Source organism: Etheostoma cragini, chromosome 1 (assembly GCF_013103735.1).
Source record: "Etheostoma cragini isolate CJK2018 chromosome 1, CSU_Ecrag_1.0, whole genome shotgun sequence".
Classification (NCBI taxonomy): domain Eukaryota; kingdom Metazoa; phylum Chordata; class Actinopteri; order Perciformes; family Percidae; genus Etheostoma; species Etheostoma cragini.
The window spans coordinates 12,374,269-12,391,005 of NC_048407.1; the positions used below are offsets into that span (position 1 = coordinate 12,374,269).

The 16,737-nt window shown below is 42.0% G+C and overlaps 1 protein-coding gene across 5 annotated transcripts in view; it reads left to right on the plus strand.

The window, feature by feature from the left end:
* dmxl2 (Dmx-like 2) overlaps window positions 1–16,737 on the plus strand; it is a 45,386-nt gene that overhangs the window by 12,845 nt on the left and 15,804 nt on the right. For all 5 annotated transcript variants that reach the window (XM_034860258.1, XM_034861088.1, XM_034861884.1 and 2 more), the window contains exons 12-36: window positions 1,287–1,556; window positions 1,761–1,990; window positions 2,191–2,396; window positions 3,022–3,143; window positions 4,015–4,104; window positions 4,204–4,312; window positions 4,402–4,521; window positions 4,651–4,878; window positions 5,591–5,877; window positions 7,287–7,459; window positions 7,559–8,201; window positions 8,564–8,893; window positions 8,979–9,098; window positions 9,222–9,357; window positions 10,902–11,012; window positions 11,194–11,363; window positions 12,305–12,402; window positions 12,520–12,685; window positions 13,165–13,429; window positions 13,563–13,765; window positions 13,999–14,349; window positions 15,248–15,430; window positions 15,539–15,835; window positions 15,952–16,143; window positions 16,272–16,348. In XM_034860258.1, the coding sequence (XP_034716149.1) occupies window positions 1,287–1,556; window positions 1,761–1,990; window positions 2,191–2,396; window positions 3,022–3,143; window positions 4,015–4,104; window positions 4,204–4,312; window positions 4,402–4,521; window positions 4,651–4,878; window positions 5,591–5,877; window positions 7,287–7,459; window positions 7,559–8,201; window positions 8,564–8,893; window positions 8,979–9,098; window positions 9,222–9,357; window positions 10,902–11,012; window positions 11,194–11,363; window positions 12,305–12,402; window positions 12,520–12,685; window positions 13,165–13,429; window positions 13,563–13,765; window positions 13,999–14,349; window positions 15,248–15,430; window positions 15,539–15,835; window positions 15,952–16,143; window positions 16,272–16,348 (5,177 nt within the window). The remainder of the gene's footprint in view (window positions 1–1,286; window positions 1,557–1,760; window positions 1,991–2,190; window positions 2,397–3,021; window positions 3,144–4,014; window positions 4,105–4,203; window positions 4,313–4,401; window positions 4,522–4,650; window positions 4,879–5,590; window positions 5,878–7,286; window positions 7,460–7,558; window positions 8,202–8,563; window positions 8,894–8,978; window positions 9,099–9,221; window positions 9,358–10,901; window positions 11,013–11,193; window positions 11,364–12,304; window positions 12,403–12,519; window positions 12,686–13,164; window positions 13,430–13,562; window positions 13,766–13,998; window positions 14,350–15,247; window positions 15,431–15,538; window positions 15,836–15,951; window positions 16,144–16,271; window positions 16,349–16,737) is intronic.

A 16,737-nucleotide genomic window follows, 5' to 3' on the forward strand; every position in this document is an offset into this window, starting at 1 on the left:
AACTATTTCGGACAAATTGTGTGATCTTTCCTGATTATCATTTATTTTACATTTGGAAATTTAATGTGTATTGTTAACATTTAATTCAATGATACTTCACACCTTATTGAACGTTTTCACATACTGTATTTACAATATTCCAGTTAAAGGTCCTTTGACATGCTGCTAATTGGATGCTTTTATATTTGCCTTAGTGGTCCCCTAATACTCTATCTGAAGTCTCTTTCCTGAAATTCAGCCTTGGTGCAGAATTACAGCCACTAGAGCCAGTCCCACAATGAGCTTTACTTAGGACATGCCATTTCTGTGTCCGTAGCTTTAAATGCTATTGAGGAGGAGAGGGGCGGCAAGGTGAAGGAGGGGTGTGGCCTTGACCAACTGACACATTGCTCATTTAAAGGCCATGATATGTCTCTCTATCTCTCTCTCTCTCACTCATATGGGTGGGCCAGATTTTCTGGGCGGGCAAAGCAGAGAAAGGAGACCTAACCTTTCCCCTTATGACATCATAAAGAGCATGGCAGTATACCCAGGGCTCGGTTCACACTTATCGCCATTTCTAGCCACTTGGGGATCATAGGCAGGCTTGGGGAACTCAAAATAATGTTAAAAAACCTCAAAGTGACATTTTCATTACATGGGACCTTTTACAAAAAAAATAGAACTACCTGAATGTTGAATGAAAAAAGAAGAAGAGATAACATTAGTGTTTGAGTTTAGTGAATCAGTGTATTTTGTCAACCCCCAACTCTGAACTCAGAGTTGTTGACTAGTGCACTCAAATATATGCAGCGAGATGCTCAAACTGTAGAGCCTGTCTGTCCTTTGGGGGCTCGGCATTGCAACTAAAACAGGCTGAGGAGAAACACAGTAGAGAACAGTAAAGGATTGGATTTGATTAGCTTTATTTTAAATAAGTTCACAGGAAATTGGTTAGGTTCTTATTTATTGTAAATACTTTGCAAAGGCTGTAATGATACAGTACTGTATGCAGACATATAACTTCTTCATAATCATAATAAGACAACACCCATTGGCATTGTAAAATAAGAACTTCATAATGCTATGTACACATAAAGTCCATATGTACTGTACTAGTAGTGTATATATGTAATATGCAATAAACTGTGTGAGCATAAACTAGCAGGCCAAATGTCATATTGTTAATGATGCTTCTGCTGAACTAAAGAGCTGACACCACATTAGTAATAATAGGGTCGGTGGACCGTAGAGAATATGTGCCTGTGTTCCTAATGATTTTTATTTTGATCCATCTCTCCTATTAGGTGTCCTTCTCCTCCCGTATTCAAGTGGCATTTCCTACAGGCGATGCCAATTCACTGAGTAAAAACATCCTGATGTACGCCTTTACTTTGACTGAGAGTGAGACTACCAGTGCAGGTGACCAGGGCAGGATGGTCCAGCGTGTCTCCCAATCTGCTTCAGCCTCGGCCGGCCTCGGTTCACCCGCACTGGCCTCTCCTCCAAACCCTTGCCGTGGCATCAGTCCTGCTGTCATGATGGTCTCAAAGCATGTTGATGGATCTCTCAATCAGGTGAAAGATTGTTAGAAACAAAACGGAGAGCTTGGGATGCATTTTTTTCTTCCAGGGTCAATGTACGCATATTTTGTTTTTGTTGTATTTCTTATTCCCCTTTCTACAATTTCACACCAACACCATACTTTTATGTAAATTAACGTCTGTGTGTAATCAGCCTTCCCTGCACTTTCCAACTTTTTGGTTTCCCTCTGTCTGTAGTGGGCAGTAACATTTGCTGAGCGCTCTGCCTTCTCCAACGTACTGACTGTGTCACACAAGTTCCGGTACTGTGGCCACCGCTTTCATCTGAACGACCAAGCCTGCCACACAGTGCTGCCACTGCTGCTGACCTCCTCTCACCATAATGCTCTGCTCACCCCTCCCTCAGCCCCTGGCAGCCTGGAAGATGAGCAACCTCCTACATTTCCCCAACCAAAGGGACTTCCACGGTATGCCAAGGCAAAGAAAGAGCAGGGAGGCAGTACATAACAAAAAGCAAAAGAGTAGAGGAAAGAAAACGCAGGCTGCACATGGTTAAATTGCCACACTGCTGCTTATTGCAACATGCTGTGACACGCTTTAAAAAACGATGGATTTGTTGTCGTCTGCATGAAACATGAGTTCTGACGATGCATTATTTTTCTATTAGCAGGAAGCAGCTTCGTAATGCAGCTACAAGGACATTCCATGACCCCAATGCTATCTACAGTGAGCTTATCTTGTGGAGGGTGGACCACATTGGACCCCTGTCCTGCACTGGAGGGGTCTCTGAACTGGCCCGTATCAACTCTCTGCACACCTCTGCCTTTAGCAATGTTGCTTGGCTACCTACACTAGTACCCAGCTCTGTTCTTGGTAAACACACCATGCATGCATTAATATGAATGCCAATTTTAACCTGAGTGATTCTTGTTATGAGGAAATAGTTACCAAGAACTTAATGTAAAACGGGATGTTTCACTATTGAATGCTGAATCATCTGAACCTCTGCTTTTGGTTTTTGCTCTCTGTCAAGACTAAACTGTAATAAAATAATGTGCAAAATGTATGCACATTATATAAAAGCCTTCAGGCCACTAAAGTGCATACTTCCTATGCTATGCAGTAGTCAAGCTAAGCTAGTTTTGCATGAAAGATTTGTCCTAAAAAGATAATTATTACTTCCTTGCCTTATATTGCTTATCAAAATATAAACATATTTTCCTGACTGTGCCAACAATATACCTTTTCTTATTAAGGACCAAACTTGATGTAGTTTCTCTATATTCTGGCTCTCTGCTGACCGAGGACAGAATCCATAAAGTCATTCTTTTTAAGTTGGGAGATGTGTTCTATCGCATAGATTTAGGCTGAATGTGTCGTTCAACTTTCAACTAACAAATATCAAATGGTTTTTTTTCTGTATTATTAACCAAATAATAGTTAATACATAATTTAGCACCGTAGGACTTTCCAACTAACTTTGTGTTTTGTCCCTCAGGATCTTACTGTAACAGCGCCAGTGCCTGTTTTGTGGCATCCGATGGTATAAACTTGCGTCTCTATCAAGCTGTGGTGGATGCCAGAAAACTGCTGGATGAGCTGTCAGACCCTGAAACGTCTGTGAGTGGATACACTTAACCGTCACTGCTCACAAAAACAACGTTTTTCTCATTAGGTTCTGATCCTCTCTGTGTGCAGTCTCTCTGCACTCTCAAGTGCATGGTTTAAAAAGGTTTTTCTTAGTGTCTTCATTAGTTCATAGAGGTTTTTTGGGCGTAACATGCAATAAACCAATCATGTCATCTCCCATTCCTTTTAAAAGCGTGGCGCTTTTGTGACTTGGCGCATTATTATGATGTCAGATTTGCAGTGTTATCTTTTGATATGTAATCTTTTGCATGTTTGTGTGCTGCTGTGCTTCCCTAAGTGTGTGTAACAAGCATGGTGTGTGCGCGCTCTGCACGAGTCTAGGCGCATTTTACAAATGCACTGTTAAAATAACAATAAAATGATGCGCTATTGACTTTAGACCAGGTTTTTGTTGGTTTACTTCCCGCTGCCTCAAGAGAGCAATATGTCAAGAATTCACCTGAACACACCTTCCTGTAAGACCAGCACACCCATGGGCACAAAGATGGGTGCAAGTGCACTTGCTATTTAAGTGACGTGGGCGCTGGACGGGAAATTGACAACTGCAGTGGTGGTAAATTAGCAAAGACACTTGCATCGGGCTTTGCGCCTCGCTACGCCGGATGCAAGATAGGGCCCATTAACTTCTTGTTATAGGCCATCAAAACTGTGTCCACATTAAGCACACAGATCTATGTTCTTCACAAAGCTAGTATTTCTATCTCACTTCATAACAACCACCAGCCTACATTACCCTGTACCTAAAATCTTAATGTGCTATATTTTTTCACCATATTAATGTTTTTTTATGCACTACATGCAATGGATAGTTTACTATTTTTTTATGTGTGTCTCTGTTTAGAAACTGGTGGGCGAAGTTTTCAACATTGTCAGCCAGCAGTCCACTGCCAGACCTGGATGTATCATAGAGCTGGACGTCATTACAAACCAGGTTAGCAGCTGCTGTATGGTTTTCACAGGGCTTAAATCCTGAAACCTTCTGATAAATATACATAGTAACCTGTTGTATGCTTTTTCCATGTTCATCCAGTGTGGTGCCAACACCCAGCTGCTGCATGTCTTTCAAGAGGACTTCATTCTAGGTTACAAGCCTCAGAATGAATCTGAGGCATACACACCGGCCTTTCCATCTGGTGAAGGTATAGCACCTAGCTCAAATTAAAACTTGTTTTGACATCTGTTTCTCCAGACGTTTTCAAACCAGATAATATCATTTTACTATATATAGATTACCAACCTCCCCCATTCTCTGAGAAGTTCTTCCTGGTGGTGATAGAAAAGGATCTCAACAGAAACTCTGTCTTGCAGATGTGGCACCTGCACCTCAAGTCTGTGCAGGCCTGTGTTGGTAGGTGTTGGGTACACACAGCTCTGCAAGCATGCATCTTATATGTGAAGCCTACCTTTTTTATTTACATCAAACTTCCTTTACTGAGGTGTAGGCCAGCTATAAAAATCCCTGTGTCTCTTTCTCCAGATGAGCTAAGCCCAGAGTTTAGCTTCCAGAGCCAGCTAATGGTTCCCAGTCAAGTTGTGAATGCTGACTCTTCTCCAGAGACCTCACCTATCAGACCACTGCCGCGGTCAGCCTCTACAGCCAACTTGCAATCAGCCAGCAAACTCATCCTCAGCTCCAAGCTGGTGTACAGCAAGAGGCTCGACCTGCCCCACGGGGTGGAGGTTACCAGGGCCACCCCCTCTGCAGGTTGGGATGGGCACTTAGTTGTCATACAAATGACTCACATCATGTTGTTGTTGTCTTCATTAATTTAGCGCATGTTGACAATTGATTTAGAAATAAAATAAGAATTTAAAAGTTTCTTTTAAAACTTTGGTTTACCTATTTAAGTCAAGTCAGGTAGATTTAAATGTGCCCTGCCAAACAAAACAATTTTTACCTGCATTTTTTTTTTAATATGTTAGGTCCATATGTGTTTGTGTTATGTTGTGAATGTGAAAATGAACTACTACCTCCTCTGTCAGCTCTAGTCACTGAAAAGAAATAAACGGAGAAATCAGGTCAGTTACAAAAGCTGGTCAGTCTGATGTCACGTTGCCTCAGCTCATTACCATTCATAAACTCGTCCAGGTGCGCTGGGTAAAGGAAACTGATAGCCATGCTCTCATTGGCTAGCTGTTAGCCAATCAGAGGCAAGCAGCTTAGCTTGTTGAATAATAGAACTGGAGTCTTCCTGCTGGCTTTCTATACCACACTAGAATGGCTTGACAAACAAAAAGAAATGTTGCAGAGTTCAGACATTACCACAAAGTCATGTGTGGCAGGGCATCGTTAAGAAGTATCTGGTAAATCTATTAGCCCCATGTGTTGTACAAACCAAGAAATCAGTTTATATTGCAAGAAAATGCAAAAGAAAAAGCTTAAAATGTTGTCTGTTTTCATATCTATTTTTTGCTAGGTCATCTGAGTTCCTCTTCTATCTACCCTGTGTGCCTGGCTCCGTACCTGATTGTCACTACCTGCTCTGACTCTCGCGTGCGGTTCTGGCACTGTGCTGTGGAGGGTGATGACGGGTATAGCGAGGAGGACCGGGACAACCGTGCATACCGCTGGGAGCCCTGGGCCCTGATGAATGAGGAGGAAGACAACAACAGTGCTGTGTGTGTGTCTGGACGGCCTGTTGCTGTGTCCTGCTCCTACATTGGCAGGCTGGCCATAGCCTTTAAAAAGCCACGACAAGGGCAGGTAGGACATTTTAATTTGGCTTTTTAATGGTGTTTTAGTGTACTTTTAGTGTACTGTTCAGTACCAGAAACCTATAGTAATGTGGGAATTCATTTAAATGTTGCAATCACCTTGAGGTGGAAAATTGCAATAAAAATGTAAATGCAGTAAACATAATTTGGCGGTATAGCCTGGATACTCCAAAAATAGAAAACAATTCCAAATATTAGCATTTTAATACATATTTATGTAAAGTTGAGAATAGAGAGGAAGGAACTAAATAAGATAAACACACTTTATGCATATTATACAATGCACTGCATTTACAATTTGTGCTAACCATTATTAGCCATTAGTGAAAAGGAAATGATGAAACCTGACTATCTGAGAATTGGGATTTAAAATCTTTCCCGAAAATTAGATGAATCAGATCCCAGCAAAAGAAGACCCATTTCCAGGAAATCCTGGGAAATAGCTGTTTTTATTTATTTAGCCCAAGTATCTCATTCAAATATGCGTTCCCAAATCCCAAACTGTCATTTTTTATATGATTTGATTTTTTGGCCAAAAGAACACCGTTTATGTTCATCATCACCACAGTTTGCAGTGATCAATTCTGCTGCGTGATCAAGTGAGTGTCCGTGACATCTGCTGCAGTGCTGATTATGAAACGCCCGGTGGATTGTCTGTGACTTGTCTTCTGAAAATCTAGTGAACCTGTATAAAAACTATATTTTACAGAACTCCATTCTATTAAACCAAATACATTCTGTAGAATTTGTATGCGGCTGCAAATGGGAATAATCACTCAAAGTATTCACTCAAATATTTCTTTATTAGGGCAGGCATATTTCTCTTTTAAACACATACAAGTTCAACTAAATGAAAGAAAACGACCCACAGAAATGTACAACTGTACACAGCAAAAAGACAGAACCATAGGCCGATGGAAAACTAAACACTCTGCTCCAATATCAGCGTTGGATTGTACTTGACGTGACGACTACATATTTCTTTCAGTGTACAATGCATTCTCACCCTGCCCTTTCTTTTTCTTCTGGAAGTGTTTTCAGACAGCGTCAGAAGACTGCGCTCAGGCGGTTTTGGAATTTATTTTGAAAAATTGGCCGCAGATAAAAAAACGCTTTCTCTTCCTCCACGGATGTAGACTACTGCTGCGTAATGAATGTAGTGAGACTTTATTACCGTTGCTACAGCACCGCCGCCTGCATCAACGTTACAGTATGAAAACGAAAAACGCGCACTCCTTGCGTTTTTTATTTCTTTTTTATTTCCCGTCATAACATTTCCTGGAAATCGGGAAATAGACTTGATCAGATTTCTCGTGAATCCAGTTTCCCGGGGTTATGTCTGTGTGGGCACAGATGAGGAATGTTTACATTTTAAGAAAGGTATCTTCTTGTCTTCAGCTGCAGGGTTCTGGAGAGGACTTCTCCATGCACGTGTCCATCTATGAGTGTGAATCTACTGGCGGCTCGGAGTGGGTTTTGGAGCAAACTCTTCACTTGGATGACTTTACCAGACCCTCATCAACCCTGGATCCAAGAGTCAGTGTGGACTCCAACCTCTTTGTCTACAGCAGGTCAGGGGGTACTTCTTGTGTGTTTGTATCATATTCTGTCAGCCACTGTATGTTTATCAGTATGGGTGTCTCATAAGTTAATAATTTTCTCTATGCTAGGTCTGACCTGTACATGAGCAGAGACCATAGCTCCCCCAACATTAAGCACTACGTTCACTTGGACTGGCTGTCAAAGGAGGATGGATCTCACATCCTCACTGTGGGAGTTGGATCCAACATTCTCATGTACGGCCGTATCTCTGGCGTGGTAAATGAGCCGACTAGCAGCAAGGAGGGAGTGGCTGTCATCACCCTTCCTCTAGGGGGCAGTATCAAACAGGGCATCCGCTCACGCTGGATTCTGCTTCGGTCTGTGGACCTCCTGTCCTCCGTTGACGGCACGCCGTGTCTGCCAGTCTCCTTGTCCTGGGTGAGGGATGGCATCCTGGTGGTGGGCATGGACTGTGAAATGCATGTGTATGCTCAGTGGCATCAGGACAAGAAACCTGGGGAGGGAGAGGAGGGCCTCCTATCATCTGCAGACATTGCTGGAACGGTTTCCTCCTCGGTCTATGAAGGGAGAGCTCGGTCTAAGAGTGTGTTTGAAGGGAGTGCTGCAGTGGATGAGGCCCTTCGTGCCCCGGCAGGACTTCAGGAAGGAGGACTGTTTGAAGCTGCTCACTCCCTGTCTCCTACTCTGCCCCAGTACCATCCCACCCAGCTGCTGGAACTCATGGACCTGGGCAAGGTTCGCCGTGCAAAGGTGAGTTTGTTTCTGCTACTGCAAAATGATTATTCCAAAGCTCTCGTTTGTTTATTTAAAAACATCATTAAGATGTATTGTAGCCTAGAGTACGGCGAGGCCCACCTTTTCTGGATCAAACTTACCAAAAAGACAGATGCCCACAGACACTGACTAGCTCAGGGGTTCTCAAACATTTAACACGACATATAGCCTAGGTCCAGGTTGACTTGCTGTTCTGTCCGGTATGCAGACCTTGGTCCGGACTTTAAAAAGCCCTGTTCTAGACAAAAACAAGGATAGGTGGTGATCTAGCACATCTAATCCACATTGTTGTATATGCTGTTTACCCTTTGATCTTTTTGTATATCTCTGTATATCAGGCCATCCTTGCTCACCTGGTGAAGTGTATTGCCGGAGAAGTTGCTGTAGTGAGGGATGTAGAAGCTGGTGAAGGCGGAGCCAGGAGGCATCTGTCCCGTACCATCAGTGTGACTGGCAGCACAGCAAAGGACACCATTGTGGCTGGCCGTGATGGGGGCAGGGACTACACAGAGATAAACTCCATCCCTCCCCTGCCACTCTATTCCCTCATATTGGCTGACCTTGACACCTCGTACAAGGGAGCTGAAGAGGCTGCTAAGGGAACCAAGGGGGCCGACGGTGAGGTATCCCAGAAGTCTGCAGAGGACCAGTATGCTGACCTCTTCCAGGTAGGTAGAGTTAAATGAGCTCTGATTATGTTATTAAAGGTGTTGTCCAAAAATACATTTGACTCCTTTCCTACTGCGCTAACAGGTGCAAACAGTTACCACAGATGATTTTGTGAACTTTGCCACCGACAAGCCAGAGAGGAAGTCACGAGTTATCAACCTATCTCAATATGGACCTACCTACTTTGGTCCGGAGCATGCTCAGGTATTGCTGTATTTTTTAGAAGAGAAACCCATTTAAAAAAAGGGAAGTTGCACCATAATTCTAGAGTATTTACGATATCATTCTGAGGTTTTGGTTGCTTTCTTTCTTCCTTTTTGCTTCAAGGTATTGTCCAGTCACCTCATGCACTCCAGCCTACCAGGACTGACCAGACTAGAGCAGATGTTCTTGGTGGCCTTGGCTGATACTGTTGCAACCACCAGTGCTGAGGTCACCAGCTCCACAGATCAACAGTACACAGGTCAGCATATGTGTGTGTCTATAGGTTACAGTCATATAAGTGGATATATATGGAAGGTGGATGGTATAACCGAGTATGTACCTTTGCACCAAGCTTTACTGGGCTTAAGGACTTTTTATTGTTATTTTAACAGTGCATCCTTAAAATGCGCCTAGGCCCATGCAAAGCGCACACACACTATGCTTGTTATACACACACAGGGAAGTGCAGCAGCACACAAACATGCAAAAGATTAATAATAAAAATATTACTATGTGAAATAGTATTATGATATTATCTGCTCGCACTCATTCACTTCAAGCCCAAGCAGATCAGTTTCTTCCCCTGAAAATCTTTCCTTCCTGCTTAGCAAATCCATCACAATAGGAATGTGCCAAGGTACAAACGAGCCTGGCTTTTAAAGGGAATGGAAGATGCCACTCTTCATTGCTTTATTGCATGTTATGACCAAAACACACCTATGATTGATCAAGACAACAAGTACAACCCTTTAGAACCTTGCGCCTGGTGCACAGACATTTTTTTCCGCCGTTTAACTAGCAAAATTGGATTTGTACACGCCCTAAACACACCTGCGCCAGGCGCTTCACGCCTTATGCTTAGATCGTTAAAATACAGCGCCCATACTTATAATGAACACATCACTAAATAAACCATCCACAATGTCTTTAGGTTACTTCTGATGCTTTATTCTCATCCCAGTTATCTCTCCTTTATAGTGATAGTGACATAACAAAAGATCATGGCTTGCTGACATCTTCTCTTTTTTCTAGTGTCCACACAAATTGTTGCTTTTGATCATTTTAGTTTCTAGCTATTTTCAAGTGTTGATTTTAATGCTCACATTCATGTGACAGTCACCATTGGCAATCTAAGCTCTTACATTTAGGAATCCTCCCCATTGAAGTGACTTTTAGCAAGAGCCTTCATTCTGTAGCTGTCCCTACATGACAATTTTGCTACAGGATCCTTTGCAGATGAATTTTTTTGGACTTTGTATGTAAGATATAAGATGTACTTGCAGAATGGACTTGTATTGTAACTGGGCATGTTGGCCGGCCTTAGTGTCTACCGGTCCAGCAACTGTTACCCTTGGTAAGAGATTGTATTAAAGTTGACTAAAGGTTGTAGACATAAAAGCTAAGCATAATTTTCCTTGATTGTATGTTCAGGGATATAGCTAATCTCCAGCCATCAGATCTTTATTAACATAAACATGAGTGATTATACTCCACACAGTGCTTATGTTCCTGTTTAACTGTATATATATACAGACACTGCAATTTTTCCATTATCTTAGTCTTTCTCTTCAATTTTCCATTCTTTTTATTTAGTCTTTTGAGAGGAAGACATAAGCAGGTTGTTCCAGGGCCAAGTACGCACAGAGAGGGTAAGAAGGTTCAGGGTTAAGAGACACACTCTCTGACAGGATCGCATGAACTCAAGTGATACTGGAGTTTTGAAAGACTTTGCCTTGTGCCTGTATAGTAGAGTGGTTTTAACAATGACAAAGCTGACCGCTCCCTGGTGTTGTGTTTGTGTAGGTGGCGAGGCTCTCGATGAATGTGGACTGAGGTATTTGCTGGCCATGCGTCTTCATACCTGCCTGCTCACTTCTCTGCCCCCCCTCTACCGCATGCAGCTGCTCCACCAGGGTAAACCACACTGCTCATTATACTGCTGCCGTGACACATATATATATATATAAAAAACATGTATAAAAAAAGAATACCACTGTATTGGTCAGATTGTCTGGTGATGAGATACAGACTTCTTGTGCATTTAATTTTTGGAATGAACTTCAGACATCTCACTCTCTCCTTATCTCTGTGGCAGGCCTATCTACGTGTCACTTTGCATGGGCCTTCCACTCGGAGGCAGAAGAAGAGCTGCTTAACATGGTGCCAGCCATGCAGAGAGGCGACCCACAGTGGTCTGAGCTCAGAGCTGTTGGAGTGGGATGGTGGATACGCAACATCAACACTCTGAGGAAAATGGTGGAGAAGGTACTAGGACAAATTCAGAAAACGTTGACAGATTCTAACATAAGGACAGTGATGCAAATAACTAACTTGAAAATGAAATATGGACTATGGGCTATGGACAACAAAGGTAACAGTGATATTTTAGACCATTTGCAAAACATTCTGCACCAGGGGAAGGTTGGTGGAAAAACAGGTGCACCGACAATTTAATAAAATACTTTAATTTTATTGTTTCAGATAGGTTGAAGTGTTTGCTATATACAAGTCATTTTTGTAGTGCTTTGTGGTCTTGTTCCCCTGGATTCCAGTATCATGAACACAGTAAGTAATGACAACAAAACAAGCCGTAGCCAAGGAGGACACGGAGGATTAAAAAAGCATGATGGACTCTTCAGAAGAGGTAATTACTCTCGAGTTTCTGCGAGATAAAGTCACCGGACGACACAATCTTCTGAGCACAGCCAAACTGAGAAATACAGAGAGAGTTGTGTGGAGCTTTGTAGCTTCGGCAATGGCTTGACGTTCATTAATATCAAAAAGTTATGCACTAAATCTTTAAAATGTATCTTTACAAACAGAGCATTTAAGTCAGGTGTTCCTTTCATACATAGACCCCATGTAGTTCAGCCATCAAACCTGTGCTGATTGCAACATTCATGGGCAGTGGGACTCTCCGTACTAACCAACTAAATTGTACATTGTTTTTACAGGAATCACACTGTTATAATGATAAGTACCTAGGATTATTGTGTAGAGCAAAGCAAAACTAATGTACATACTATAGGTCTTTAACAGTAGCTAAATAAGTACAGTATTTGTACTTTGCATGTATGACGATCTGCAGTGAGTGTTTTGATATTTTGTTTCCTATGTTGTATTTGAAGTACATTTAACATCATTCCAGCTAATAAGTGATAACTGCGATTGTCGATTGAGTAACTATAACGTTTGTGTGTAATAAGGTAGGTAAAGCTGCGTTCCAGAGACACAACGATCCTTTAGATGCTGCTCTGTTCTTCTTGGCCATGAAGAAGAAAGCTGTGCTGTGGGGACTCTTCAGGTAGGACATTGTTTCTAAACACATAGTTCTTTTTTAATTGAGTTACTGTTTAGTTTCAATAAAGTTTCTCACCAAACCTTTATGTGATACTAAGCTTTGTGCTTTGTTCTCTCTCAGGTCTCAGCATGATGAGAAGATGACTCAGTTTTTCAAGAACAACTTCACTGAAGACCGCTGGCGAAAAGCAGCTTTGAAAAATGCTTTCTCCCTGCTGGGAAAGCAGCGCTTTGAACAGTCCGCTGCCTTTTTCCTACTGGCTGGATCACTCAAAGATGCTATAGAGGTGTGAATAGCACACACGCTTTTACACAAAAACACAAAGCTTATTACTATTGAGTCGGCTTCAACACTTCATTGCCATTTCCCTCACAGTGGACACTTGGCATAGCCTTGTTTTATGGAAATACAATATAGAGTAAGGTGTGTTTTTATGTTTAATCACTTCATTACTAATTAACTAGTAACTAACTAACTAGTCTAAATTACACTAATAAAATGCAATAAAAGGCTGGACAGTTTCCCTTAGCCAGGGTTTTCATGCTACAGTCAAAATATGCAGATAGCAAAAAAAGAAATGTAAGCATGAACTTTGAATGCTTCAGCTACATATATTGCTTACAGTGCAAATTACTACCTTACAATTCCTTAAAGTTCTGCTTTTATTGCTTACATAATACTAAATACTTTCCTACTTCGTCATTTCTTACTAAACTGCAGATCTAATCCGTTTTTGCCTCTCCACTGCTGTTACGTGTTGTATAGGTGTTGCTGGAGAAGATGGAGGATCTCCAATTAGCCATGATAGTAGCAAGACTGTATGAGGCTGACTTTGAGAATTCATCCACCTGCCAAGGCCTCCTTTATGAGAAGGTCCTGGGCTGCAACAAGGATGGAAGTGGTTACCACTGTTCCAGACTGCACCCTGACCCGTTCCTCCGCAGCATAGCCTACTGGATCATGAAGGATTATACCCTAGCCCTAGACACACTGTTGGAACGAATCCCCAAAGAGGATGATGAGAACCCTGGTCAGTTAGTTGCACATTTCTGTATTGCACAGCAAGATCTACTAAAACCTGTGAAACTTGTGTTCATTTTTTTGCATGATGTGCTTCGTTTAAAGGCTTTGTCTTTCTCCTTTTCTTCATCCCTCTGTGATAGATGTGATGGTGAAAGCTTGCAACCCTGTGGTGTTTAGTTTCTATAACTACCTGAGGACACACCCTCTGATCATCCGTCGCCACTTTGCAAATCCAGAGGCTACTGCAACAACTGTGGGCCTCACTGCTGAGAAAAGCAGCGCAGTTGAGATCAACCTTATTGAGCGCAAACTGTTCTTCACTACTGCCAATGCACACTTCAAGGTGGGCTCATCAAAACTATGGCCACTTAGTCCAATCCAATCATTCTGATACAATAGGGACCTAGTATTTGTATCTATCTATAGCATCTTATAGCTTATAGCATCTGTCTTATATTACAGTTGGTTTACAGCCTTACACAATGTTAATTACAAAAGAAAACATGTGAATATAGTATATAGTATTATATAGTAAATGTTTAGTCATAGTTTAACTCAAATCTAAATCTTCTGTAGGTGGGATGCCCAGTTCTGGCTCTGGAAGTGCTTTCTAAAATACCCAAAGTTACCAAGAAATCTAGCTCCTCCCCCCTCAGCAAAGCTTCATCCAAAGCCAATTTGAACTCCAGCCAACCCCTGGAAAATGGCACCCAGGGAGGCGTGGAATGGGGCTACCCTGCAGTCAATGCCTGGGGAGAAAATGATAGTGCGGCTGGGTTGGACTGGAGCCAGCCTTTGGTCAAGGTTGAGGAAGACACTCTGAAGCTGGACTGGGAAGAGGGAAAGGAAGAGGATGAAGATGAGGATGATGATGGTCTGACTATGAAGAAACCAGAGGCTGAGACCAAAGGAGACGAAGTCCCACAGGTAGAAATAATATTCACGAATACCAACGACTTCACTTCCGACATGCTTACCGCATGTTTTTAGATACAGTCATTGCTACAGCTAAATCTAAATGAGACTATAAATAAATATATACATACATTGTTATTTGCAAAAAACATTATTACATATTACATTATATTACATTACATTATTACACACAGCACTGTGCCGTCAAGTGGGCACTATGAATATCTAGAATGCATTAGAACAATTACTGGAATGTTTGTAGGATAGGATGATTATACATACTTAAGGAGTTCTCTTTTAAATAAAATATATATAACGTTTTTAAAAAGTACATTAAAAAAGTTTATAAAGTATTGTAAAGTTATTTTTCAGTTTTAATCTATAACTTCAGCCTGTCTGTCCTCAACTAGAACAGCAAACAGACTTATGTAAATAAAAGTGTTTTGAATAGAACAGTTTCTATGCTGACTTAACTGGGATATACAGTTTAGTAGGGGCATCACGTGATTCACAACCCAGAATGTTGGCATTCAAATTAAACTCATTTAGATGTGACATCTCAGACAAAAGTAGCGGGATTGGCATGACCCTGGGCCAGGAGGGGTGCAAATGTTTTAAGAGATAAGACTTGCTTTAAGACTTCAATCGTTGCTCTAGATATGACAAATAATGAGGTATTGACCCTCAGGTTCTTAATGGAATTCAAACTGGTAATTTGCTAAATAAAGCCTTACAATGTAAAAAAAATGGATAATTTTGGTGAAGTCTGCACACTGATCTGATTTATGGAAGCCTGTAGAAAGAATGGAATTGTGAATTTGGAGCCCTGAAGACTGCGGACTTCACAGGAATGCTCCTGTAAGGTCAGTGAATCTTTAAAGTGACTGAACTCAACTTCCATATATTTCAGGGTGAGTCAGAGGTGGACGTGATAGCAGAGCAGCTGAAGTTCCGCGCCTGTCTGAAGATCCTGATGACAGAACTGCGTACTTTGGCAACAGGCTTTGAGGTGGATGGAGGGAAGCTCCGCTTTCAGCTCTACAGTTGGCTAGAGAAGGAGATAGCAGCCATGCATACAATCTGCAACTACAAGGTACACTTTGATCATATTTCATGTGATGTGTGCAACTTTATATTTGCTTCTGTGCTGTTTTTTCCTGGTTGACCATGGTTATTTAGTATAAACTGTGTTTACACAAAGGTGGAGGGGAAGGAGGAGGATTCGGAGGTGGAGCGCTGGAGAGAGCGTACAGCATCAGTGGACATATCAGACGATGCCCTGGAGCGCACAGAGGCCGGGGCCTACGAGCGTCACCAGATGGAGCGACGTCGTCTTCAGGCCAAGCAGCAGCACTCCGAGAGGCGCAAGGCGTGGCTGAGGAAGAACCAGGCGCTGCTGAGGGTGTTTCTGTCCTACTGTAGCCTTCATGGAGCCAAGGGAGGAGGAGTCACCTCTGTTCGCATGGAGCTTCTATTCCTCCTGCAGGAGAGCCAGCAGGTACACAAACACACTCATAAAAACATATATATTATGTAATAACTCTACTGGATTAATGCAAAAAAAATCTCTCTTTAGCTTAAATGAAATCTACATCTTCCTGTCTCACTCTGTAGGAGACCACAGTTAAGCAGCTGCAGTCTCCTCTGCCTCTGCCTACTACACTGCCTCTGCTATCAGCTTGCATTGCCCCCACCAAGACGGTCATAGCCAATCCAGTTCTTCACCTCAGCAACCACATTCACGACATCCTCCACACCGTCACCTTAATGGAGACCCCGCCGCATCCTGACATCATAGATGATCGGGTCAGAACTCAAATAAGAATCTAACTTTATATGGACGAAGTATAGGCTATGCAGCCTTTTTCTACAGTCATCTGAAGTTGTTAATTTTGATGTTTAAGAAGGTATTTGTGTCTGTCTTTTACCCTCAGGTGAATGCTCTGCACACTCTAGCAGCATCTCTGTCTGCTTGCATCTATCAAGCACTGTGTGACAGCCACAGCTACAGGTAACTGACCCTCTGCAGTGCAGTGCCACAGCCCAACAGTCTCTGCAAGATTTGATTTGCTTTCCTGAAAACAAAAATGTCTTTACAACACCATAGGGGATTTTTTTGGTGTGTATTGGTTTCACTATTTATTCCCCAAAGTACAATCGCACTGCTCATCTTTTCTCTCTCTTAAACAGCATGATTGTAAGTTAAAGTAGTAGTTAAGAGGAATTCGCTCTTGATTTTAAGCTTAGCTAACCGCACCCCAATTTATCACAAACAAAAAGATTGAAATGTATCTTCTCATTTCCTTCTAGAGAAGAAAACCAATGACTGTTCCCTAAAATGTTGAACCTTCACTACATGTTTTTATGGTTGTTACTCACGATTTACCTTTCTGTTGCTGT